The sequence below is a fragment of the Cebus imitator genome, unplaced genomic scaffold, assembly GCF_001604975.1.
Source record: "Cebus imitator isolate Cc_AM_T3 unplaced genomic scaffold, Cebus_imitator-1.0 Scaffold24, whole genome shotgun sequence".
Taxonomy (NCBI): domain Eukaryota; kingdom Metazoa; phylum Chordata; class Mammalia; order Primates; family Cebidae; genus Cebus; species Cebus imitator.
This window is the reverse complement of record NW_016107339.1, coordinates 713,299-741,188: the sequence shown is the minus strand read 5'-3', so window position 1 is coordinate 741,188 and position 27,890 is coordinate 713,299. Positions and strand designations below refer to the sequence as shown.

General features: G+C 48.4%; 1 protein-coding gene across 2 annotated transcripts in view; it reads right to left on the bottom strand.

The window, feature by feature from the left end:
- Window positions 1–27,339, bottom strand: part of GALNT15 (polypeptide N-acetylgalactosaminyltransferase 15) — a 44,854-nt gene extending 17,515 nt beyond the window's left edge. The window contains exons 1-3 of one of the 2 annotated variants that reach the window (XM_017522499.2): window positions 25,577–27,339; window positions 11,297–11,463; window positions 6,173–6,377 (exon numbers count right to left, since the gene is read on the bottom strand). In XM_017522499.2, the coding sequence (XP_017377988.1) occupies window positions 6,173–6,377; window positions 11,297–11,463; window positions 25,577–26,121 (917 nt within the window). In that variant the 5' untranslated portion in view covers window positions 26,122–27,339. The remainder of the gene's footprint in view (window positions 1–6,172; window positions 6,378–11,296; window positions 11,464–25,576) is intronic. The other variant, XM_017522497.2, reaches the window with a different exon arrangement.
- Window positions 27,340–27,890: the final 551 nt, after the last annotated feature.

Below are 27,890 nucleotides of genomic sequence, written 5' to 3'. Positions count from 1 at the left end.
TTTTAGCCCAATTGTTCTGGACAGCCTGGAGATATGACTGCAGCATGATGTGGGAAACTGACATGGGTCATATACTTTTAAACTAAGTAGGTAATCACTCAGGTGCACCAGGAGCTGCTGCCCACCTAGCCAATATCTCAATCACATTTTCTCCCCCTGGCCTGTCATGATAATTATGTCTCAAATCTGTGCCATGCAATGGATCAGGACTGAACTTAAGGGTGGCTGGAAGCTATCACACTAAGAGAAGTGAGATTCCTGGGAGGAGAGATACCAGCCACATTGTGCTTCCACTACCATCAAATTCCATCTCAGTTCCATCGTCTAGGAGAGAGCCAGGGTGGTCACACCATTTCGTATCTGCTTTAATCTGTGGCTTTAGGTAACTGACATAGGTGTAAGGAGTTGTGGGGTCTATATTTAGAACAAGGATCTTACTATGCTTTTCCTGCTGCTTTCACATTTCTGCTGGAAGGCAAGTGGAACGTAATTCCTCTGGGTCCCCCCTATTTTGGGGGGTACCCTGTATTGACCTAAGAAAACTGAGAACCTAGACTGGGGAGGAAATGAGGGCACCTAGAGCTCCCTCCAGAGTCTCCGCTTACTGCGTAATGAATCAGGCAGATGAATAAATTTGGCTATTGGCAAAGCATTTTGCGGAATTTTGGAATCAACAGCCAAGAAATTGTGTGGCTGAATTAGGAGGAAACCCAGGAAATGTGCGCCATCTTCAGCAATCATGACAAGAAAGGGCCTTGCATTCAAGCATTCCCACAACCAATTTTCCCTAGGTCTCTGGGCTGTGTATTTCTTCTTCTTCTTCGTTTTCTTTTTTTTTAAGTTCTCACTCTGTCGCTCAGACTGGAATGCAGTGGTGCAATCTGGGCTTACTGCAACCTCCGTTTCCCAGGCCCAAGTGATTCTTCAGCCTCAGCCCCCTGAGTAGCTGGGATTATAGGCATGAGCCACCATGCCCAGCTACTGTGTGTGTGTGTGTGTGTGTGTGTGTGTGTGTTGAGAAACAGGATTTTCCATGTTGCTGAGGCTGGTCTCAAACTCCTAAGCTCAAAGCAATCCGCCAGCCTCGACCTGCCAAAGTTCTGGGATTACAGGTATGACCCACTGCACCCGGCCTGTGCTGTGTACTTCTTAACAAAGGAGCAATTACTTTTTATTAGAAAATGAGAATTCTAAAATTCATTATATTTCTCTTTTTCTTTTGTCTTTCTGGAAGCTCAGAGTCACAGGTGAAACTCACTTCTAATAACTGTATTACCCCTGATTCCCAATAGCCTCTTTTCCTTTCTGAAATCTTTTTCCTCTATTTTAACTGCGTATAACAGTGATTAATCATGAGCCTCTCTGAGTATATTTTGGATAGAGATAAAGAATAAAATGCCAATGAATGAAGTGAGGGGTGTTTTCTATTTTGGTCTTTATTCCCATGGACCACAGAGGCTGGCTGCCTAAGCAGGGCTAAATTAGTAACTGTAGTCTAGTGACTCAAAAAGGGTGATTAATTAAAACAAAAAACCCACAGTCTTCATTTAGCTTTGTGTTTTTGTACCTACAGATGTGTCTGGTGTTCTGGGAATTCAAGCAAAATAGCAAGGCTACCCCGTTTGACTTGGAAGGAGCTAGAAGTGTCTGCTTACTTCATCATTCTCTCACCTGTGAATTGAGTTCTAACCCTCAGGCAGGTGCCAGGTTGATCCTATGTTAAGCCTAAGTTCCAGGAGATCAAGTGCTTGTGTTTCAGAAGGCAAACAGAAGGCGTCAAGCTGCCAGCAAAGGGTGGCTCACTGAAATATGTGAGATCAACGAATACATCGCTGTCCAGATATTCAAGAGCTAACTGTAGTTTCAGCCTTCCCATAACCTTTTGCCACAATAAAGAATAAGCCTTCCTTTATCTCAATCCTCATTAATTCTCCTGAGCCTGGATGTTCCTAGAGGTCCGTGGTGCATGAGCCATTTTGAAAGTTCATGCGCATTCTTGGTGTTTGTGGTAAGTCTCTTATACCAGAAGCAGAACGCTCTGAATTCTCCCTTTCCAGAGCACTTGCTGCTCAGATGTGACCATAGGACTGGCACCGGCTCTTCCAGGGGCAGATATGAGGACGTGCCATGTTGAGGGATATGAAGCACAATGGCAGCTGGAGAGTTTCCTCGGGGCATCTGAGCCAAAGAAGGCTGCTCCCTCTGGAGGGCCAGGAGGCATCCTGACCACCTGCTGCTCATTGACGCATGAGTGCACACATAGACGCACACACGCACACATGCACGCACACACATGCACGCACGCACACACATGCACGCACGCACACACACATGCAGGCACACACACATGCACGCACGCACATACATGCACGCACGCACACACACATGCACACACGCACATGCATGCACGCACACACACATGCACACACGCACACACATGCACGCACGCACACACACGCTCACTCCCCCTTCTCTCTCCCCCACACTCAGACTCTCACATGCTTACACACACATACAGACACACATGCACAAACAGGGGGTTCTTACACTGTTTTCCATCATTTAACCCCTCAAAGGGCAGGTGTTCTGCTTCCGGCCCCACATTGCTTCTCCCCACAGCAGCCCTGGCTGAGCCTGAAGGAATGGATGTCTTGCAGATAGGGACCAGATCCATCTTCAAGTAAGAGATAACTTGGCCAGCATCTTGAGATGATATCATCTTTCAGCCCCTTTCAAGATTGTCCCTTTCCCCTTAGAGACCTTCATCCTTCCAGGGGTATGGCTTCCACTGCTTGGCTTGTGTATGAGAGCTGAGAGTCAGCACAAGGCAGCTGGGAGCTGGATACAACAGCCGGTCTTGATTCCGATCGTCCTTACTTTGTGTAGAAACTGGACATCAATCAGCACCTCCCAGAGCTGCCCTAAAATCACTTGCCCATAGGGAGACTCTGTGCAGGGTTGCTATGAACAGCTATAGGAGTTGTACACTGCACAACCCTAGAGAACACCTCTAATATCATCGTTACTATAAATTTGTATTTTTATTTTGACAAGTTGCTGACAGTTGGCATTAAGATGTTTTATTCCAATAAAATCAGTATGTTATGACCCATTTTCTGAGGAATGGGAGTCATGAGGATGGTCATGAGGAAGGGATTTCTACCAATTCAAATAAAGTTGCCACGTGGCTAGTAGGAACCTAGGTGCGGACGGGGCACAAAGGTTGGTCAGCAGGCTCTGAGTTCCTTGGTGAGGGTGTGGAGGAGGCTGTGACTCTTTGAAATAGCTAATTTATGGCTAATTGACTTCACTTGCCACTCCCACCCCACCTTTTTTATAAGAGCTCTTAAAGACCCTTCCTGTCTTTTGGGCACTGTGTCCTCATCTGGTGACAGAATGTCTCCTGACACGAGCCTCGGAGACAGCTGGGCCCCCTTTCCGCTCCGTGTGAGGAGCTGCACCAAATGGTTTCCGCAGCTTTGCTTTGCATGAGGCATGTGGCGACGTCCCTGGTGGGGTAAGACACACACTGAATGGGGCTGCTGTCTCAGCGGCAGCTCACAGAGCATCGCCATGTGGAGTGGGGAGAGTGGGACCCAGATACCAGAGAGGCAGCTTTTCTTCCAGATCCTCACCTGCCAAGACTTACAAGCTGCACACTGGGCCCAGAGAAAACAGAGTGGACGAGAAGCCATGAATGAGGTGTGGTGATGATGAAAACGTGTTCATGTCACGCAGAAGAGACGGAAGCCAAAGAGGAAGGCAAGCCAGTAACACACCAGGATCAGAGGCCCAGTGTGTGTGTGTGTGTGTGTGAGAGAGAGAGAGAGAGAGAGAGAGAGAGATTGTAAGAGAGGCAGAGGGGCAGACAGGGAAAAGAGGAGAGGGAAGGACACAAGAAATTGGGATTCCCAGGGAGCCCCATTTTCTTTCTAGCTGAGGACACTGAGGTACTGCCATGTCTTTGTCCCTTCACCTAGATCTGTAAAATGGGGACCCGATGTGAGAAGCTGATACAAGGGACTCACAGCAGTGGGTAACATGTGTCTCACAACCAGATGTGGGTTTAGGGATGACTAATGATTCTCCCTGACCAGCTTCTCCAACTCTTAAAAAGAAAACATACACGATAAAAAGAGCACGGGACCCAGAGTCGGAAAACCTGACTTAGCTACAAATTCACTGCCTTATGTGTCATGTCACCTTTCTGAGCCTCCGTTTCTCCCCTATAAAACAGAAGCCAAAATACCTGCCCGAGGCATCTCACATGGGTCATTAAAGAAGGTATATGAGAGAACTCTGTGAGGGTTATACATACATAAGGTTGAATAATATTAATTTATGCATTTCTAAATGTCTACATAAAGGAAGCATAGAAAACAGCCCAGCTGTCAAGTGGCTGCTTGACCCTGAGGGGTCTTTTTTTGCTTTCCTGGAACTCAGGATTCTCAACAGTGAAATCGTGAGGTAGGACAAGATGTTCTTCATGGTCCCTCTGAGAGCCACCTGTCTGTGATACCAGGACAGGAATTACATGGCGAATGGTTGAGATCAACTTCAGAGTATGACCCCAAAGATAGATATCATCGTGATTTCAAGATGGTTCTTGCATGGAACAGAATCAAGAATGGTAGCTTTGGAGGGCTTGTGCATTTTCTCTCTCTCTCTCTCTCTCTCTCTCTCTCTCTTTTCTTTGACAGAGTCTCGCTCTGTCACCAGGCTGGAGTGCAGTGGTGCGATCTCAGCTCACTGCAACCTCTGCCTCCCAGGTTTGAGCAATTCTTCTACCTCAGCCTCCCAAGTCGCTAAGATGACAGACACATACCACCAAGCCCAGCTAATTTTTGTATTTTTAGTAGAGACGAGGTTTCACCATGTTGGGCAAGCTGGTGTCGAACTCCTGACCTCAGGTGATCTGCCTGCCTCAGCCTCCCAAAGTGCTGGGATTATAGGCATGAGCCACCACGCCCGGCCAGCTTGTGCATTTTCGTGTCCTAGTTCTGGTCCTACTGCTGAATTTATGTATGTCTTCTTTTCTTATGTGAGTCAAGAGGCAATTTATCTCATGAAACTGGGCAACATTAATCTGTCTTGATCTCACTAGAGTTCCGATTGTTCTTCTTTGTTAAAATGGAATGCTAAACTGTTAATAATTTATTTTCTGTCACTTGAAACTGTCTCCATTTGGCAGGATGGTAGCTCCTATGTCTCCAGGATTCATTCCAATGTGGTCCAGGAATTTTTTCTTATATTTAATCATCCCTAACTTCAAGTGAGATAATAAACATTTACTATGGGTAGGAGCAAAGGATAGAAGTCCTAGGCTTCGTTCTAGCATTGGTCCTATCTGGCTGGGCACCATCAAACAATTATTGATTGTGATTCTACTCTGCTACACGCCTACATGAGCTCCAAGGGGTAGGCCTGAGGTGGTCCAACGTAAGCCAGCCACCAGGTTTCAGTTTTCCTGGCTGGGTTATTCACACTGAGGGTAACAGTTGACCAGACACATTTAGGAACTGTTTGTCTTGAGCCAGGAAGTGAGAAAGAGATTGACAGTCAGAAGGGGGAAGGAGAGCAGAGAAATGGTTGAGAAAAACGTTAAAATGCTTGTCTACCGGGTAATGTAATGCAATCCTCTCCAATTTCATATTTCTAAGGGCTGGCCTTCGGTAGAAAATTAGGGACCCCTTGTATAAGTTGGGGAAACAAAGAATGCTGCTTAGTGATCACAGAATCTAATGTTTTCTTTTGATGGGTGAGTCATCTATGGCCTAGTGTTGTTCAGAGACTTTTTCCCCAGGTTATTTTACAAGTTTGATTAAAATTGCCGAATTTTCACCAAAGCCAGTGATAGCCATGGTAAGGTGTTACTTACCTTATCATACAATTTAATACAATTTTAAGTATTTGCAGCCTTATAGAAGCTGTTCTCCAGGCCTCAGTTTCTTTATCTATAAAATGATGTAGATGGACTGGAACACCTCTAACCCCCTGTCCAGCTCTAACTCCCTATTCTCAGAAGGCTTAAACATCTGAAAACCTAGAGGAATAGATCACTGTCTAATGGGGACTCACAAATTAACGGGAGAGCTGTTCTGTGAGTGGTTGATGCTGTAGACCATTTCTCCCAGTCCCACGTCTTGCTTTGCAAGCCCAGGGGATAAGTTACCTGTCACCAGCTATTCTGCTGAGGAGGGGCTCCAGCCATCCTGGGTGGCACTCACAGTGGGCATCCATGAAGACCAGCACATCCCCCGTGGCCCTGGTGGCCCCAAGCATCCGGGCCCTGATGGCGCCCAGCCTCTTGTTGCTCCTGAGTAACTTCACCCCCTCCAGCCTGGCCACGTATTCGCTGAGAGCAGACTTGAGTTGTCCTGGAATCAACAGGGTTGCAGTCAATGGAATGACAAATGCCACAACCGATGAGATTGTGACTAAGATAATTGTCTGCAACTCTCTCTTGGAAGCTGTGGTGAGCCAAAGGTCCTAAGAATCAAAAACATTATTACAGTGTGGTTGTTACTAAGATGTAAGATGCTTCCTTAGGTTGGGATGGGCCATGATCGTCTCCAGTAAAAACTACAGGGTTGATGTCAGAAAACCAGGAAAGGGGAGAACTTGCTAACATTCTTCAAATGCAGCAGGAAGAATGTAGCAGATATTGTTGGCATCTGATATGGTTTGGTTCTGTGTCCCCACTAAAATCTCATCTTGAATTGTAATCCCCATAATTCCCACATGTCAAGGGAGGGACCTGATGGGAGGTGATTGGATCATGGGGGCAGTTTCCCTCATGCTGTTCTCGTGATAGTGAGTTCTCATGGGATCTGATGATTAGGTAAGTATTTGACAGTTCCTTTCTCTCTCTCTCTCTCTCTCTCTCTCTCTCTCTGCCATGTAAGACATACTTCCCCTTCTGCCATGACTGTAAGTTCCCTGAGGCCTCCCCAGCCATGTAGAACTATGAGTCAATTCAACCTCTTTTCTTTTTTTTTTGAGACGGAGTTTTGCTCTTGTTACCCAGGCTGGAGTGCAATGGCGCAATCTGGGCTTACCGCAGCCTCCGCCTCCTGGGTTTAAGCAATTCTCCCGCCTCAGCCTCCCGAGTAGCTGGGACTACAGGCGTACGCCACCATGCACAGCTAATTTTTGTATTTTTAGTAGAGACGGGGTTTCGCCTTGTTGAGCAGGATGGTCTCGATCTCTTGACCTCGTGATCCACCCGCCTTGGCCTCCCAAAGTGCTGGGATTATAGGCATGAGCCACTGCGCCCAGCCTAAACCTCTTCTTATAAATCACCTAGTCTCGGGTAGTTCTTTACAGCAGTGTGAGAACAGACTAATACCATGTCCTACTCTAATTCCCTGAGCTCCCATTAACTGATTTGGTTTGATTTGCATGTCCCCAGCTGCTGTGGGTGATAACTGAAATCTGAACCCTTCCCTGGAGACTTGCCTTGGGGTATTAAAATGGTCTGTGCTGCAGGTGCCAGAGATCATGTAGGATGCCGCACCCAGCCCTAGGTGCTCATGGTCAATGACTGACCATGGCAGGGTAGAAAGCAAGACTGACTCCACAGTGCAGGCCATGCCCCAGGGTTCCCCATGGGATCAGGCTATGACTGGACTTCACCTGAAATCACATCTTTGTTCAGCTCTTCCCACCGTCTCTTCTGCATCACCCATTCCCCTACAGGTTTCCCCTGAGAGTATATCCTCAAAAAAATGACATGCACATGAATCTCCCTCTCAGGTCCTGCTTTCAGGAAACCAACCTAAGACAGTGAGTGGTCAAGGAAGTCAAAGGCAAAAGGGTCCATTCAATTTGGTAGCTGGTAGGAGGTTGGTGGTACTGATCAAACAGGTCTCACTGCAGTTGATATGAGAGTCTGCAACACAGTTGGTCCAGGAGCGACAACGGGAGATGAAGGCATGAGAGCAAGAGTCCTGGCAGTGTTTGGGGAAGGCTGATTCTACAGGGGAAGGAAGAGAAAGAGGCCCAAGAAGAAGGTGATGGAAAGGATGAGAGAAGCTTGTTAGGTTTTGTGTTTAAGGTAAGAATAACTCGATTGTGTGGGTGTGTGTGTTTGTGCATGTCTGTGTACACACTCATATGCCAAGAGGAACAAGCCAGTGGAAATGGAAGGAATAATGTGTTCACAGAGAAGCAGTGTTCTCTATGAAGTCTTGGGAATCGGTAGTCTCCAGCCCACTGGACTAAGATCTCCCCAAGGGCAGCAGTTGTACCTAATGCATCTCTTCTGCTCCAACCCTCAGTGCAGGGCCGGGCTCACAGTAGGGACTCAGTACATGTGCATTGAACAGAACTGAGCCAAAAAGCAAGAATTTCTCCCCCGTTCCCCAGCCCAGAGGTAGCCTTAACTGTGGATAGAAACAGCCTGGCTGCTTTGGTAGCTGGATCTCTGGGGAGGCTGGAGAAGGTTAAGGCTGCCCCGCCTGAGAGCCCCCAGTAGACTTCCTACACTCCTTCCCTGAGAAGCTGTCTTCTCAGCACCGCGGATTTTCTGCAGGGGGAACAATGTCCTCAGCAGTGCAGGAAAGGATTCCCAGTCACTTGGCTGTTACAATCTCAGTCGTAAAATGCTGTGCTGATTTGTTACTTTATAACTATTTTTCTTCTAAGATTGTCAGTCCTGGTCCACTCCCTAGAGAGGAATCTCTGTTAGTCCAGCAATTAAAATTTCTGGACTTGCATGTCTGAAAATCAACCCCTTAGTGACTTCATTGGATTTAACATTGCTGAACATAACATCTTCCTCACCATTCATTCTCCCCTTCCACTGCACCGACAGAACTTGGATGTTGCTCAGGGCACCAAAAGCAGTTATCTCCCGAGACCTGCTCTCACTGCTGGCAGCAGCTCTGGCAGAAATAAACTGGATGAGAGAATTCTGGGAAAGCTATTGTTTTACTATTTATTTTTCCTAAGAGGACAAACGGGATTGGCCTCTGCCTATCTCTTTTCCTACCTGAAATGTGTATGTGATGTCCAGAGGCAAAGCAGCCCTGTTGTGATTATGAGGCCAAAACTACTCTGTAAGCATGGGGAAGTGGAAAGCAGATGAAGGCAGGTGCCCAATGGCATTGCAGTGCTGTAACGCCAATCCTACATTGTACCCTATGAGCTTTCTATACTACAAAGAAACATAAATCTCTATTCACTGGTTAAGTCACTGCAGCAGGTTTCTGCTCTATGCAGCCAAATATAGTCCTTCACCGATATTCCCACCAAACATTTATGAAGCCCTTCTTGGGCTGACTGCTGGCCTCTTTAGCCACACCTCTAACCCTTGTTAGTATTATTTAGGACAGACTTCTAGCAAGAGAGCTTCAGAACAGATTAAGGAAGAACTTTCAGACTGCAGTGTTGGCTTGGCATTCGCAGAGGGTTTTGAAGCAGGTCTGAGTGGTACAGGGCTTGGGAAAAGCTGATATGACCCTCAACTCCTTCCTTCCAGAAAACAGCAGTAGTAATGATTGCCACTTGTAAAGGGTCGTCATGGGCTGGGCATCACAAGCATTTTCTGATTTAATGATTCAGTGTGGGCATTACTGCCCCAGATGAATACCCTGGAGCCCATCTAGCTGACTCTATCACACTACACTACGCTGTCGTGACCATCGGCTTGGCAAGCCATCAGGGTGGCTCTGGGCAACCCACAGCACCTTTTTGTGTCTCAGTTTTCCTCATAGGTAGAGAAGGGTTGATGAGACCTGCCTCTCTGGGTGGCCAAGAGGATGAAATGAAAACAGTGCGTGGCGGCGCTTGTCTGGGATCTAGATCTCGGAGGAGAGGAACCTGCAGCAATGGAACCAGTGCTGCCCTTGTTGGCAGAACAGCCCTGTACCCCAATGTGGTCAGGAAACATGGGGCCGCTAGATGGAGAGCCAGCCCAGCGGTGGGCGCAGAGGGGGAGTTGGCCAGGAGGGAGCAGCTTAATTGCTTGGCTCCCTCTGGTGGGGCTGCCAGCTCTGAGGTAGCCCATTTCTCTGGGGCCCAGCTTCTCCACTTTTCACACTCCTGAGGGGCACAGACATAACACAGCTCATCAAATGGCGAGCGCTGGACCACAGGTGTGCTCTTGGGTGGACCCTGCCCCGGTTGAGGGTTTGGAGAGACTCTGGGCACTTTACCAGTCAACCCAGCCCTGGCCGGCACCTGTTCATTAGTTCTGCCTGATATGTGGCCAGCAGCAGCCAGGAACCCTAGGTGTTCCCAGAGCCTCTGGCTAATCTGAGTCGCTGCTATGGCCAGGCTGGGCCTATCCCTGGAGTGAGGGCCTTAGAAAGAACTAACAGAGGCACCTCACCACTCTAGCCCTTCTCAATCATTCCCTTGAGAAAAAAAGTGAATGTTTGGCTTCTCTTGGAGCATTCTGATCTTCCCACAAGGCCAGAAGGTCTGGCGCAAGCAGGTCATTTAGTTGTGCCAGAAATGTGGGCCTCAGACCCATGCCAAAGACTGGAGCAGAGGTTCTCAAAGTGCGGTCCACAGAAAACAGCAGCACCAGCATCACCTGGGATCTTGTTAGACATGCAAATTCTTCGGCCCCACTCCATCTCCAGAAACTCTGGGGGTGGGCCCTGCGGTCTGTATTTTTAAAATCCCACCAGGTGATTCTGATGCACGCTCAAGTTTGAGAACCACTGAACTAGAAGTCAGGTCAGGGTTTCTGTCTCCATCTTCCTCTTTTAGGGCTGTCCCTAGCAGCAAGGTACCTGCGAGAGGAAGCAGACAGGCAGCTTCTGCAAGTCTGGCTCTGGGCCTGCCTCTGCTGCCCTTGGCTGACTCGGCTGCGGTCTGCTCTCTTTCTTGGGCCCCAGGTTCCTCTTCTGGAAAGTGAGTGGGTCGGTCTAAGCCATGATGAGTTAAGGACCAATACACACATGTGCGCGTGTGTGAAATGTGGCACCAGGGTCTAGGAGGCAGTGAGCCTCACAACAGGGCTGCCTCGTGTGATTCTTCAGTGTCCTGGGGAGAGGATTGTTGAGTTGGGTGGGGCCTGGGAGAGAGATTCCCACGGGATCGGGCTGAGGCCATGCCCCTCAAACCTTCCCCACGGCTGTTTCCCCTGCAGGACTCGGCCCCCACTGCCTCACTGGTTCCCCCGGTGACTCCTCATTCATAAGTTACTTGCCCACGAATCCTCATCTGGAGGTCTGTACTTGGGGAATGTTGCCTAAAATAGTTCCCAATTTCAATCCTTTGCTTCAGAACTCTACCTGCCAGGGGGTCAGGCTCACCAGGTGAGCCTGGAGGAAAGCTGGGCTACCTTGCTGGCTGAGGTCGTCCACGAGGATGATCTCCTTCAGGAAGGCCCTGGGCACTGTGTCGAGGATGCTGTGCACAGTCCTTAGGAGGGTGGACCAGGCCTCATCATGGAAACAGAGGATGACGCTGGCCGTGGGCAGGCTGTCCTCAGGGTGCTGCTGCAGACACCTGCAGGGAAGAGAACCAGGGAGCCATGAGGAAGAGAAGGCCACAAGAAACACTCCACACCCTCTAACTCACTCCCCATGCCCTGGCTGGTGCTGCTCCCATGACAGGGCTGTCCTTTGGGATCTCTTAAAATTCCCACATAAAGAGAAACTGTTACACCCCATAGTGCTGCTCTCTGCTATCTCCCAATTCTCAGATCTCAAGAGCTCCTTTATCATTTAATCCAAAGTCCCTCTCATTGCAATTGAGAAGCGTTGCCATCATTCTCAGCAGATGATTGTCCTCATCTATAAAATGGGAATGAATGACAATATCATCAACCTCACAGGGCTGTGGCGAGGCTTAAATAGGATGACGCACATAGTTACATGTCCAGTAATCTCAACTGTCATCCACTCAATGGCAGGGACACCATTTTCATGTTCCTACAACCTAGCATAGCACCTGGCACACAATTTTTAAATGTTAGCTTTTACTATGTCTTAAAATTTTATTTTATTTTATTTTAAGTCCCAGGATACACGTGCAGGGTGCGGGTTTGTTACACAGGTAAATGTGGGCCAGAGTGGTTTGCTGCACCTATCAACTCATCACCTAGGTACTCAGCCCCACATGCAATAGTCATTTATCTTGAATGCTCTCCCTCCCCACGTCCCCCCAACAGGCTCCAGTGTGTGTTGTCCCCTCTCTGTGTCCATGTGTTCTTATTGTTCATCTCCCGCTTATAAGTGAGAATATGCAGTGTTTGGTTTTCTGTTCCTGTGTTTGTTTGCTGAGGATAATGCTGAGGATAGTGGCTGTCTGTGAATAGCATGCTTGGTGTTTGCTTTGCTCTGGGTCTGTTGAGAGCGCATGGGTCCAGAGTGGAACGAATTATAACAACGTGGTACATGGAGCAGCGCGTAGCTCACACCTGCTTACAAAAGCCGCTTTCTTAACGTGTTTCTGAAGCACTTCTTTCTGTATTCCAGCTGCTGCTCAAGCCATGTTCCTCCTTAGAGGGGCATTTGAATAGAGGCCATCTCAAGGACCCCAAAAATCAGACACCTAAAGGCGTCTGTGAGGTAGAACTGCAGGCAGAGTGACAACCAGGCTGAGGCTGGCCCTGTCTAAGGGAAACACTTCCTAAGAGGTGTCAACTCACGCTGCTCACTAGCTTGGCACCAGTCCTAAGAAAGACAGAAAACTCTCATGCACAGGAAACCCGTGTGTGACTCTCAGGGCAAGATCCTGTGTAGCGGGGAGAATCAAGTCTAGGTAATGGTAAAACAGAATTCCTAAATATTTTTTTAAAACACATAAACATCTCATAAATGAGCTAATTATCTTGTTGGTTTATAGATTTATAAGCTATTTATTTCCATAAAAGATTTGAAGCCACTCAAGAAATACATACAATACAAATACTTAAAATGAGGGTAAAATAAAAATGAGGAGGAAAAGTCAGGAGCTGAGGAATATGAGTCAATGCAGAAAGCCAGCATTTGGAAAAAGAACATAAGTATATAGATTATAAGGGCCTAGGTATTTCTGGAATGAATTTAAATTTGACTCTGAGATTTCTGTAGCCAAAGTAAAATGTTTATTCTGCAACAGAATTATCACTATTAGAGAAGTGTTCTCGCCTCAGGTCTACAAGGGGGCGTGGTTTCAAAGGCAAGAATTTCCCAGCAACATGCCCGACCTGCCTCCTTTCACGTCTCCATCTGGGAGCTTCGAGGTCTTTAGCTTTCGTGCTAGCAGGAAGACAGACTGCCCAGGTGAGCTTCCTTCGTCTAGAAAGCCCGCGAGAAGCTATGGGAAGTCTATGGGCCAGACAACAAATCAGATGTCAGAAATCAAAGATCAATCACTCCAGCAGAAGTTTAAAGGAACTCCTTTCATAGAACAGAAAACTTGAATGGGACAGGAGTAACTCCCAGATTAAAAGAGCTCTCTCTATATATATATCTATTTATTTCTCCTTTTTCTCTCTGCCTAAATAAATCACTTTCTGCAAAACTCTTTAGGCTCTGATATTTACTTAAATGAGCTCACTGCACCTGGCAGGGTCCTCTCCCCCATTCTTGGGTGAGTGAAGGACCGAGGGACCAAGGGCCTGGAAGAACACATCCAATCAGGGAGCTGAGCCTCCCCTGTGTCCTGCAGCCTGGTCTCTTGAGGACCAGCATCAGCTGCCAGGTCTGAGAGCAAGGCCATCTTGTTCAGTGCAGTCAGCTGCCCTCTGACAGCAGCCACAGGGGTGACCCCAGAGATCAGCAGAAGAACTGCCCAGCTGAGTCCAGTCCAAATTATAGAACCATGAACACAGAAATGGTTATTGTTTGAAATCACTGTTTTAATAATATTTTTATTGAGATACAATTCATATAGCATATCTGCCCTTATAAAGTGTACAGTTCCATAGATTCAAGTATAAAGGTGTGCAGCCATCACCGCTATCTAATTTGAGAATTTTTTTTTTTTTTTTTTTTTTGAGACGGAGTTTCGCTCTTGTTACCCAGGCTGGAGTGCAATGGCCCGATCTCGGCTCACCGCAACCTCCGCCTCCTGGGCTCAGGCAATTCTCCTGCCTCAGCCTCCCGAGTAGCTGGGACTACAGGCACGCGCCACCATGCCCAGCTAATTTTTGTATTTTTAGTAGAGACGGGGTTTCACCATGTTGACCAGGATGGTCTCGATCTCTTGACCTCGTGATCCACCCGCCTCGGCCTCCCAAAGTGCTGGGATTACAGGCTTGAGCCACCGCGCCCGGCCCGAGGACATTTTCAATACCTCAGCCCCCAAAACCTGCTACCCATTGGGAGTCCCTCCCCACCACTAACGCAACCACCACAGCCCCTAGCAACCACTAACCTACTGTCTTTATAGACTTGCCTAGTTTGGACACTTCAAATGAATGAAATGACATAATATGTGGCCTTTTGTGACTGATTTCTTTCACTTAGCATAATGTTTTCAAGGTTCATCATGTTGTAACCTGTATCAATACTTCATTTCTCGGCCCAATATTTCATTGTTTGAATATACCACATTTTGTTCAGCCATTCATCAGTTGATGGACATTTGGGTTGCTTCTATTTTGACTTATATGACTAATGCCACTATGAATATTCATGTATAAGTTTTTGTGTGGATGTGCTTTTAATTGTCTTGAGTATATACCTAGGACTAGTATCACTGGTCATGCATTAGCTCCATGTTTAACATTTTGGTGAACTGCCAAACTGTTTTCCAAAGCAGTTGCGCCATCTTACAGTCCTATCAGCAACGTATGAGGATTGCAATTTCTCTACATCCTTGTCAGCAGTGTCTTTTTTATTTCAGTCATCCTAGTGGGGATAAAATGACATCTCATTGTGGTTTTGATTTGTATTTCCCTAATGACTAATGATTTGAGCATCTTTTCATGTGCCATTGACCATTTTTATGTCTTCTTTGAAGAAATGTCTATTCAAATCCTTTGCCCATTTTAACATGGAGTGCTTTGTTGTTTAATTGTTGGGTTGTAAGGGTTCTTTTTGTATTTTGGATACAAATCTCTTATCTAACATAGGACTTACATTTTCTTCTACTCTTAGATTGTCTTTTTCACTTTCTTGACAACATCCTTTGAAGCACTGAAGTTTTTAAATTACCTGTTTTTAAAAATCTACTAAGTTTTGACACGGTGCATTATACAGCACTACATTGTGGACACACTGTCCCATTTTTAAGACGAGGAAGCCAGAGTCCAGAGAGTTTAAATGACTTGTTTAAAGTTATACAGCAAATAGCTGAGAGTATACTGCCAATGACCTATCTATATGCCTATCTATCTATCTATCTATTGCCATCTTGGACTACAGTGCTAGCAGAATGTTCTGGATTCAGAGTCATAAAGGGACATGATGGAAGGTTATTTGAAAAACATGCGATCCATCAGTTCCTCCACACTTTCTGCACTGTCTACGCTGATTCCTTAAGGTCTTAGAAAGGCAACTTACTTGTCTGCCCCCTCCCCCATCTGGGCTGCCTGAGAAATGTGCTTACAGGGAGTCATGCTTGTCGTCACGCTCTCAGCTTGTATCAGGGGACAATGTAAGAATCACTTTTAGGAAGCTGAGGGAACCTATTGAGGATGTTGTCCTCCTGTCACTGGTTATCCCCACTTTGAAGCTTTGGGAGAAAAGTCCTTGCAGATATAAGTGCCACAAAATACTTTCCTTCATCTGAGCAACTGGTGTGCTTCCCTCATGAAGAATAACAATAAAAATACTGTCTTTTTTTATTTTTCAGTGTGGCTGCCAGGAAGCTCAGAGTATGGAAAAAGGATGTATATTCATTGAGAAGGCTCTAGATAGGCCTGCCAATCTCCATTCTGATTTTCTCTTTCATCTTCACCTTCCATCTTTCTATCAAGTTATTTAACAGATATTCATTGACAGCCTATTGTGTGTTAGGACTGAAAGACGAATGAAATAGACATGATGCCTGAAGCACAATCTGTGGTGCCCCTGCCCATATCCCCTTGGGCCATCTCATTATAATACAGGATGGCCCAACTTCTAATGGCCCTAAGGGTTTCTCTGGCTGACAGGCGTGATCTCCCAACCAGAGTATCCCTGAAGAGCTGGAAAATTAACCCCTACCCTAGCCTAGTGAGCTGTGCTCATCCAGGGATTAAAAAGAGTTGGTTTATTAAACACCCCACCCTCATCCCTAAGAGCAGGTGGGAAGCTCTGAGATGTGTGCATGTTCTACACTGTCTCCAAGTTTCCCAGCAGGGCTGAGCTCCAGCTGCCCACAGAGGTACACATGCCTTGAACACATGCCTCTCTCAGGGGCTGCCTTCTAGTCTCTGTTCCACTTTCCTGGGCCACTACCCATGCTTCTTGGGATAACCTGCAAAAATAAAGCCTTCTTTCAGGATCTTCTTTGGGGGAAACCTAAACTAAGATAGTCCCTAACAGCATGGGGTTATATCCTATTAAGCATAATCGAATCATTATTCAACAGCCATAGTGAGACGTTCTAGAGGTAGGGACATGAAATCAAAGCCAAGACCTCAAGGGTGGGTAGGACACAGCACAGAGAGACAGTGTAGGTGGGGAGTGGCATGCCTGGCAGGTGTCACAGCCTCTGCTGAGGCCCAGAGGTGGGAAGGGGCTGGCATGTACCAGGAGCTGAGGGAAAGACATTCACAGCATTGCTGAGACATCCAGTGAGGCAGGGCATGGCAAAGGCTTTTGAACATTGTCAAGCAATGCCCCAAGTGACTAGGGACTTATGCAGAGGATCCAGGAAGAAATTTATGTTTTCACTGTTAAATATTGTGGCTAATTTCTCTGTGTTTCAACTGAATATCCAGTGAATATTTACTATCTCAGTTTATATGTGTCGCTCATGCATCCAAAAGCCCACCCTACCTCCTCTGTTCATTCTCTGAATGGGAGCAGCGGGACAGGAACTACCAAGGGCTTTGGAATCAAATCAACCCAGGTTTACTCCCTAATTAGCCAATGCAGGGATGTTGATACCTTTCTCCAGCCCAGGAGTGTGGCCTGGATTGAAAGGGAAAATCTTAGCCTACAAGCGCTGTTCTGCAGGCTAGCTTTGTGTCTTCACATTCCAAGATCAGAGGAGTCTGGTGTCTTGTGTTTACACACAGATGCACACCCTCTTTTTATATAGCTCCAGGATCCCGTGTGAGCTTGGAAAAATGCGTTTGGATGATGGCTGTGAAGAGAATGAGTCACAGCATTGCACCAGATGGCCTGGCTGCAGTACTCATGCTCTTCCCTCCCTCCCTCCCCTTGCCTGGCCGGAGTAGAAAGGTTTCTGCCAGGTTTCCTAAAGCTGCTTTGGGGATACTGACTCCCAGTTTCTACCAAATCAGCGGAGGCTCCCCACTCGGGCTGGCTTCCCTATCTCAGCCCTGATCCCACTGATGTACCAGCCCGGTTGCTTGTCTGCATTCCCCAGTGTTCCCCAAGCTTCTTGCGGTTAGGGCTGGGTCTTGCTTACCTTCTTGCTTCTGATAGTTATTAAATAAATATTTGTTCACTGATGGAAGGAAGACGCCGATCTTGTTCTCAGGGAGTATATAAGCTGGTTGTCAAGATTAACAGGGGAGTAATCCCACAGAACCAAGTTCCTACCTTATAAGAAAATCCCAGCTTGCTTGTCAATTGTGGCACTTATCTTGGAAACGCCATACCAACTTCCTGGCCAGGCCTGAGGCTGCTGGGGTGGAACACAGCCTGGAGCTGAGCCCTTGGAGGAATGGAGGAAGGAGCTGACGGGTAGGAGAGATGGGAGGAAAGCGCTGGAGTCTGCAATGGAGGCGGACGCTGCCAGCCCATCATTCTCCATCAGCGGACACAGGTCGCATGGCACCTGCCCTCCCCTTCTCTTTGTGCGGATTCTCCAAAGTCCCACAGCTCGCTTCTGAGGAGTTCAGGGGAGCCTTGGCTTGCTCTCATCCTGACCCCTACCTCTGAATCAGAGACAGGTACAGACTGGGAGTCACTGGTCTGAACACTGACCAGAGGTCTGTGAAGCATCCTGGAGCCCTAGTTCCACCTGACACGGACAGCCTCCCCGGGCTAGTGACCAGAGAAACCTGCCAGATCCTCCATCTCAACATGTGTGATCTTTAGACAGGCAAAAAGTCAGCAGTTGATAGCAAGTCACAGAACAGACAGTAAGCCAAAGATGGGGTAGCACAAGCCAAGAGGTAGCTCGGTGCCTCTCCAGTGTCCATATGCCCTTGAACCACCTGGGACCCTGTTAAATGCAGACTCACATCAAGTAGGTCTAGGATGGGGCCGAGATTCTGCGTTTCTGGTGAGCTCCCTGGTAATGCTGATGCTGTTGGTTCCTGGACCACAGCTAGAGTAGAGGGCAGTGGTTGTTAGTGACAAGACAATAGGAGGTGAGCTGACAGATGCAAGGAATACTCGGCCAGGTGCGAGGGCCCTGCTGAAGGATGTCAGGAAGGCCAAGTCCCCGAAGGAACTATGGACCGTGGGTCTCCCTCCCGTCCACCTCCATCAGCCTTGTCTGGGCAGTTCCCTGTTCTTTACTTCCTATGTAAACTTGTAGTAACTCCATCACCCTAACTGACATGAGCATCTCTGTTCCTAGTCACCTAAAACGGCCTAAGCAGTGGTCCTCAGCCTGGCTGCACATTAGAATCACTTAGAGAGTGAGTTCCTGTGAATCACATTTACTCAGTCTAGACTGGAGCCTTGGCATGACGATTCTTTGGTTTTAATGTGAGTCGGGGCCGTGAACCACTGGCCTCATAATAGCTCTCAAACTTTAACATGAATGGAAATCACCTAGGGATCCTGTTAAAATAGAGATTTCATCTAGTAGGTTTAAGTGGGGCCTGAGGGGTCTGCATTTCTGAGGCTGCAGGTCTGAAGACCACACTGTGAGTGGCACCGGAGTAAATATTGATTCCCCCACCCCGGGAATTATAAAAGACAAGGTGTGGGTTAACCATGTCTAATCTAACCCCAAGGCCAGCTGGGTTTGTACTGAAGAGCAAGACCTTACTACACGTGCTATGGTGAGTGCATTTGACCCAAAAGGGGGTTATATGTACTCAGCCATGTCTACACTGCAACCCCATTGAGGGGTAATGGATCCAGAGTGGAGGTCCAGAGGAGGTATTGCCTCAGCTGCGGCCACCGTGGCTGAAAGCTTGGTGTTCGTGGCATCCCTTCATGACTTGGCCAGCCAGGCCCCATAAGCACCACTCACACTGCCCACACTGGGTTGTCTTCCCTCTTCTGTGGGGGAATGGAGCTGAGTTCCAGCCCTGGGTCTCAAGCCCCGCCTGTTCCTGTTCCCATCCCTCATCCCGAAATCCATGTCTACACTCTGGGGTTCACTGATGCCCCATCAGCTGTCTCCTCCCTCTTTTGCAGGCCAGGCTATCAGAGCCAACAAGGGGTGTGGGGAGTCATCTTGGGGTGAATCACTGCCTGGCAGGACAGAGGCTTTGCAGGGAACTGAGTGGACCCTGTGTGGATTGCAACACCATCTTCCACTTGACAACAAAGCTGCAGCCAAGGCGATTCTCCCGCCCCTGCCCTTGCCTCTGATCCCTGCCCATCACGGCCACTGGGCAGGAGGGAGGGAGCAAAGGAGAAGATACCCCTCCCCAACTCTCCCCACTGGCTGTGAAGAGCCATAGCCACCTGGGGCCTTGCAGCCCTGGTGCTCAGCCCGGCTGCACGATGGAACTGGGGAGTTTTAAGCTCTGGATGTCCAGGCCTCACCCCAGACCAACTAAATAGAAATCCTTGGAAGTGGAGCATGAGTATGAATAATTTTTAAGACTTTCCAGATAATTCCAATGTACCTGCACATTTATGATGATTTAGCAGCCTCCAGGGCCAGAAAACAACTTTTCAGTCAGAGGAAGGACAGCAATGTGATATCCGCAGCTCCATTTTCTGCCATCTCTCCAACTTACTCTGAGGCCATTTACTCAAGAATGTGAAAAGGGCAACTTGTGTTTTGACTTAATACAGGGTGGAAAATCATCACACGTTACATCTCATCTTCTCTATAACCTTATGCAAGGGTGTTATCCCATTTTACAGTTGAAGAACTGAGGCTCAGAGAGGTTGAATGACTTGTACAAGGTCACACAGTAACACACGGTACCAGAATTCACACCAGGGAAACACAGGCTGAACCATAAAGGCAAGTTAAAAGCAGGTAGCATACAGCCAGCTAACGCTGAGCTAACATTTATGTTTAAGTATAAACCCCCGGGACCAGGAGGAAGCCTGTTCCTCTCCGCTCTCTTCTCTATTTTCTGACTAGTATTACTTCCTATGTGGAAACTTCCCAAACTCTACCAGCCGTCCACTCACTTTCGCTACCAGTACTTCCCCGGACCACCTGGCATCAGCTTTAAAAATTCAGATTCCTGGGCTCCAGCTCGGAACTCTGGAGCATTGTGAGTGAGGGGGTCTGAACACCTACGTCTTTAACAAGCAACATAGCGGGGTGGATGCGCACTTGCTTTCGGGTCGTCGTGGTGTGGCTCCTCGCTGTTGAAAAATGTGCTCTGGGCCGGGCATGGTGGCGCATGCCTGTAATTCCAGCACTCTGGGAGGCTGAGACAGGCGGATCACCAGAGGTCAGGAGTTCGAGACCAGCCTAACCAACATGGAGAAACCCCACCTCTACTAAAAATACAAAATTAGCCAGGCATGGTGGCACTCGCCTGTAATCCCAGCTACTTGGGAGGCTGAGGCAGGAGAATCACTTGAACCCCGGAGGCCGAGTTTGCGGTGAGCCGAGATCGTGCCATTGCACTCCAGCGTGGGCAACAAGAGCAAAACTCCATCTCAAAAAAAGAAAAATGTGCTCTGCAGGCCAGCAGTGCTGCTGCCAACTTGAAGTGCTTTTGATAGCAACGGAGCAGCTGAGGCTGCACTCTGGACCTGCTGAATCTGACGCTGCGTTTTAATAGGATGCCTAGATGACTCGCATGCCCTTTAAAGTTTGAGGAGCACTGCTCTGGCCACTCTGTTTGGCATAAAGAGTGTGCCTTAGAGCAGAGGTTTTCAAAGTGTCTCCGGCTCACGGCAGCAGCAGCAGTACCAGGAGCTTGCAGAAATGCAAATATTGAGCCCCACCTCACACCCACTGAATCAGAAACTACAGAAATGGAGGCCAGGAATCTGTTATTTTAACAAGCCCTCTAGGTGTTCCAATGCACGCTCGCATTGGAGAGGCACGGCCCTAGATGTAGATTACAACGCACTGGCGCACACAGCAGCCTCTGTGATCCTAGGAATCCATTGCCCCTGCACTGGATGCCAGGATGATCAAAGAAGAGCTCGGCCTGAAAGAACTTTGAAAGCCGGATTGTAGGAGGCTAAACGGGCAGGGCTGCTTCCTCCCGCCCCTTCTTTGACAGCAGCTTTGAAGGCTGAGTTAATCCTATTCCTGCTTGTGGCTCCATCACACACTCTTCTCTATTTTGCCTGTATATTCATTCACTTTTATCCCCACTTCTGCCCTGAGGAACCTCCTTTTCCCTCAACACAGACAAGATCTGTCCTGTAAAGAATGGATTGGTTAGTGTGCATGAATTTACACTTCCCCTAATGATACAATGCTGTAGGCCTCTATCTGTGCCTTACTTTTTCACTCAGTGGGGGATTTTTAAGGTCTCCCTTCTTTGTTAAATGTACCCAGAGTCCATTGCTTCTAACTCAGACTGAGTATCTCATAGGGTGCACCCAGCTTTTCCTGCCCTGTGACAAGACACCCAGGTAGCTTCCAGCTCCTCAGCACCACCAAGGATGCTGTGATAAGCATTTCCCCAACTGTCTCCCCATTTTAAGATGGAAAAACTTGAAACACTTCCAGCCCATGTGACTTGCCCAATCTCTGGTCTGGGGAGGGGGAAACTTGCAAACTGCAGCATGGTGGTGAAGAGCGTGAGTTTGGTGTCAGACTCACCTGGCAGATAACCTGGCACCAGTCCCTCCACCTTTCCATGCCTCAGTGTCCTCATCCATGAAATGAAACCTACATTTTAGGTTCTCTATGAAGAGCTAAAAACAAAAACCACTTAGCAGAGTCTCTAGCACATAGTAAGTGCTCAATAAATGTTCACTTTAATTGTGCCTCTCTTTCCAGAGACTGTCTTTTGACCTCTCTTCCACTGATACTTTTCTTTTTTGCTCTTGCTTCACGGTAATTTTCCTCAAATGCCACCTATTCAAAGTGACCTCCAGAAATGATCCTAGAGGTACTCGGAAAAGGCCAGTGGCCTGGGCAGGGGGAAAGGACAACAGGTAGGGCTGGTTTGGGCGTGTTGGTGAAGGAACTGGGCCAGAGGGACTTGCCTGGGTTAGGAGTCAAGAATGGAATTGCAGGAGGCTGTGTGGCCAGTGATAGCACACGGGTGGGGCGCCACAGCCCCAATATCCTAGCATTCTCCTGGCTCTGGTGGGAAAGCAGCCGTGCAGGGCCCGCATACAGCAGGTACTTAACATATGGCTGTTTCTCTTATGTGCCGTATTGTGGTCCAGATTTAAAGGGGTAGGAGCAGAAGAGTCCTGCCACCCTGGGGGGAGGATGGAGATCTTTGCTTTGCTTTGCAGGGACTCTCTTGTGTACGCAGGCGAGGAATCCAGGGAAGGGAATGCGCCAGAGCTTGAACCGCAGACTGGAAAGGGGGAGTCTGTGGCCAAGGCCTGGGCTGCGCAGGTTGCATGCCCCAGCCTGGGCCAGCAGAGGGCGCTGCGCACCTCCGCACAGAGCTAGCGGCAGTCCCGTGACAACCCTGGCAAGCTGCGAGTTAGAGAATCCAATTGTCTCGCTTCCCAGGGTTAAGGGGTTCCCCCACCCCCAACTGCCAGGGACTTTTAGTGCTAAAATCAGGGAAGTCTCAGGCAAATCAAGACGAGTTGGTTACTCTGACTGGAAGATGCAACCGCTGAAGTGTTGCTCACACACATAAACACACATGTGCACATCACACACAGCACAAAATGTACCCAGACTCGCACCACACACCTCACAGTGCACATCACACACTCATGAACATCGCACTACATGCGTAACACACACAACATGCTTGCACACAGACACATGTATCACTCATGTCACACATTTATAACACATGCAACATACAAAGAATACATACACACACATGTACCATGAAAACATGTAAAACAAACACTGCACCACACACAGGCACAGTACCTGTGCATATCACACCACTTACACAAGATACACCTGTATCACACTCGTGCACACTACACACACAGTACCCACAAATACATGCACAGCACACACAGCACAAATTTACCTGCACTTGTGCCACATACATCATACCCATGCACTTCATGCCACATGAATAAACAACACACCTGAACACGTATGCATACACCATTCACAAAACGCACTTATAACACGATGCACCACATGCAATCCACACACTCACACTCCACAGAAGCACAGCATACACAAGAAACAGTCACAACACAGTACCTGTGCACACATGTACCACATAAACATATCTAAAACAGAGCAAATTGCAACACACATGCAGGTGAACAACGTATGTGGCATCACCCCAATACACAATACATATATGAACCACGCACATAATACATGCACATTAACACACATGCACACAAGACAACACATTGCATAACTCACACTGGTGCGTACCATACCACATACACAAAGTGACATGCGCCAAGCATACACACACCACATAATGCAGAATACATGCATGTACTACACATAACATACATGCACATCCATTTAGTACACATAATGCAATGCACACACAACACAGAGAATACATACAACACACAGGCACAAACACACATAGACCATGCACCCACAAATATGCATATGCACCGCACATTTGCACTAGGCAGGCACACAGTCACACACCATACCACTTTGCTAGCCACAGACCCTCTTGTTTCAGGCAATATTTCTTATTGGTAGAAGGAGGACCCTCGTTCTTGCTCCAGGCCAATGAATAATAGTGTCAAAAAATTTGCAAACTATATATTTGTTCACTCAGCAATCACTTCTTTACTGCATGTTGCGCTTTGGGATGTACAATACAAATTCAGTTCTGACCTTTTAAGAGGCTCACAGCATGGCAGGGAAAGCAGGCTTCGACTGATAAACATCAAGGGTCATTTGGCTTTGGTTGTAGTAAGCACTATGAGTTAAAACTCCGGGGTGCAAGGGGGGCACAAAACTAGAATGGGGTGGGAATTTCCTGGAAAGAGCTTTTAAAGGCAAGACCTGAAATCAGTGTAATGGGGTTGGAATGAACGGAAGTAGGGTGAGGTGAGTGGGACACCCCGGACACACAGTTTAAGGAGGTGTTCGCTCCGGTTGCTGACTCTGCAATTGCATGCCCTTGAGTGTGAGTGGCTGAGTAGCCAGGCTGAGGGGAACTAGATCAGGGAGCCGAGGAGTTTGTGGCCCTCCTGCCAACTGCCGCTCTGCACAGATGCTGTCACCTCAAGGGTTAGAGGACATGTTTGCTTTCTAGGAAACTCTCCAGGCTCTGGGAGGAGCAATGGCTTATAGGAAAAGGGACCTAAATCACCAAACTAAAACTAACCAGCTGCCTTGCTCCCTGGATGCTGGGAACCAAGGCTCCCTCCTCAGTGGCCAGCTATGGTGACAGTAAGGGGGCAGGGGGTGGAGGACGGGCAGCATCTCCCTGGGCACAGCTCTGCACATCACCTACACTCTCAGCTTCCCTCCTGGGGCCGGGGCTGCCCTGGCAGGGTAAGTAGCAGTCAGCACAGTATTCTGGCTCTCTGGCACTGTCCCCTTTTCTTAGTCTAGTGGCCCAAGGAGGGTGGCATGAAGGGTGGGCCAGGCAGACTGGAGCTCGCATGCCTGCCTTCGAACCCCGACTTAGTTACCTACTAGCAGCGTGACTGGGAAAGCCACTTGGCCTTGTTTCCATACTTATAAAATAAGCATGATGATACTATTAGCTCCCGTCTTGCAGAGCTGTGAGGACTTTCAGGATCAGGACTCTATGAGTTAATATACATTAAAAGCTTGTAAAGTAAAGCCAGGCACATGGGAAGAGCCCCCTAAATATAAACTGCAATTGTTAATTTTGATCCAAACTAAAAGCAAACACTAACAATAACTTTAAAATCAAAATGTAGTGGAGTCAGAGGGTTAGAATTGGAGAATGTCTGCTCTAGCCTCCCTTCTGTGTTATACAGATAAACCGTTCGACCTACGGACAGAAGAACTAGAACCCAGGACAGAGAAGAGAATGAACAAGCTGGAGTTCTCACTTTCTTCTTTCTAGGACAACAGTTCTCATCTGAAGGGCTTGTTCATACAGAACACTGAACCCACCCAGCGTTTCTTGTTCAGCAGGCCTGGGATGGGGTCTGAGAATCTGCATTTCTGAGAACCCATCAGTGCCCAGGGGATGCTGGCACTGCTGGCCCAGGTAGCACAGCTTGGAAAGCACTTGCCCTAAGGACAGGAGAGGCAGGGTATGGAGAGCTCGAGTCCCTGGGTTCACTATCACCTGATCATGTCCTGGGATCCAGGAAGGGAAAACAAGGGCCTTACTTACAGTGGGTGCCGCGCCTCGGGCAGAGTCCTCTGGAGGGGGATGCGGGCACTGAGTGCCTCGTGGAGGCCACGTGGGTCCAGGCTGAACGGGGTCAGCTCCTCTTCTTCAGATGCCTCCCCATTCTCCTCCTCGGCCCCCCAGTCCCTCTTTGTGGCTTCCTCATCCCGCCTCCTGCTTGGCTGCTTGATGAGCCGGTAGCTGACACTTCTCCTGCCCTGGCTCTGGTTCCTTCTGGCCCTGGGTAAGGCCACAGCCACCAGCAGCTGATCCTCTCGCAGTGAGATAAAGGGTGGCAGGCCCTCCAGAGGGCTGTACTCCTCGCCCTCATCCTCAGCCTCCAGTACCCAATCCTGGGGTTCCCCAAAGTCCAGGCGGTATCTGGCTTCAGGGCTGTGCTTGCTGGCTTGGGCTGTGACCGTCTGGTGCAGGGTGTGCGGGGGAGGGTGCAACATCGCCACCATCAGCAGGACGCATCCCAGCAACAGGAGCAGCAGGAGGAACTGGAGTCTGCATGGTCTGTTCCTGTATCGCTTCCTTAGGAGCATGTTGCTGGAACTTGCCAAATGCAACAGGTCATGTTCAAGTTCGCTTTCTCCGCTCCAGGCTCCTTCAGGCTTGCAGCAGAACCTGGGTTGCTCCTTCCATCTGGAAGTTTTTTTGCCACTTAACCTGCTCCTGACATTTGCCAACAGCGTGTGTAAGACCTGCTTCCACTTACAATCAGAAAACCACAGGACCCAAGATTCACCCCAAGTCCTCTCTGAGTGGATTTCTTTAATTGCCTTCTGAAAGAAAGCCCATTCACAGGGACTTCAAACTGAATTGCTGCCCTCCCTTTACCCTGGTTTTCTCCTTGGGAAAAAAAATAATGATTCTGCTCAGGTGTTTCTTTCCCCCTTTGAACAAATAGGTTGCTATGAGGTGTCTGGGATGAGCTGGTGGGTTCTCAGTCAAGCAGGGCTGACAGCCGTCCCTCTTTGGACACTTCCAGTCAGGTCAGATCAACAGATGTAAAGCCGGCAGGCAGTGCCTGGTTTCCTTTCACACATAGCTCCACTCAGCCGAGAGCCCTCTGCCAGACACCACCCGGAGCCAAGCATGCGCCTCGCTCCTGGTCCTAATGCCCTCACTGTTCCCAGGCTTTGCACAATTCAGTGTCATCACTGCTAGAGCCAAATCAAAACGGGAATATCCCAAGAGTTCAAAAGGAAAGAACATTCCCTCCTGATTCAGAAAACCTGTCTGTGTGGCATAGATGCCAGGCGCTGCAGCTGTCTGTTTGCGCCCTCGGCCTCCCACGGGGAATCAACCAAACTAGACTGGACTCTCTTTCCCCTTCCTGGGGACCACCGTCCCTGTCCTGAAAATGACAGCACTGAGACAGATGGTCTTGCAAGGCCCTCCTGCTCCCATAAGAGCAGCTGAATCCCTGCTCTGCCCTGGCCACTGACGGGGACACTGGAAGAGGAGTGGCATGTTCCTTCCATCATAAGGCTTCCTTCATTTAACCAACACATAATTAATGAGCACATGCTATGTGCCAAAACTGTTCTGGGAACTGGAACTACAGCAATGAATAACACAGACAAAAATGTATGTCTCATGGAGCTTGCATCCTAGTGAGAGATACAATTAAAACTATCCCCTGGGTCAGATGGTGATGAGGATGAAGGCAAAAAGGCAGAGCATGGATGGGGCCGGGGAGCACGCGCTGGGCTTGGAAATGGACACTAAGTGGTGGAGAAAGGTTTCACGGAAGAGTTAGCATTTGTGTAAAGGAGAAGCCTGCACAGCGATCTGAGGTTGAGCGTTCGGGGCAGAATGAGAAATGTGAAAGTTCTAAGGCAAGAGTGCACCGGCGTGTCTGAGGAAGGCCAGCATGGCTGAAGCAAAGCGCACATGGTGGAACCTGATGGGAAGTAGAATAAGAGAGGCAAGGGGGGCAGGAGGACTGTGTAGGGCACCCCCTGGTTGCACGGAAGGGACTTTGGCTTTTCCTTTGAGAGGGGAGTCCTTCGAGGAGAGACACAACCTGCCTTGGGTTTTACCTGGGTCATTCTGGCCACTGGGTTGAGACTAGTCAGTGCGGGGCAAACAGCAGGAGCAGGGAGACCAACCAAGAGGTTCTCGGCTTGCACAAAAGTGGCATCAGTGGTGACATCCACTTCTTCATATATTCTAAGGAAGAACCTGGAGGATTTGCTGATGAATTAACGACTACTATGAGAGAAAGAGAAGAGTCAAGGATGAGTTCTGATTTCAGCCTGAGTAGTTGGAAGACTAGAGTTGCCGTGAGCCAAGATGGGGAAGGAGA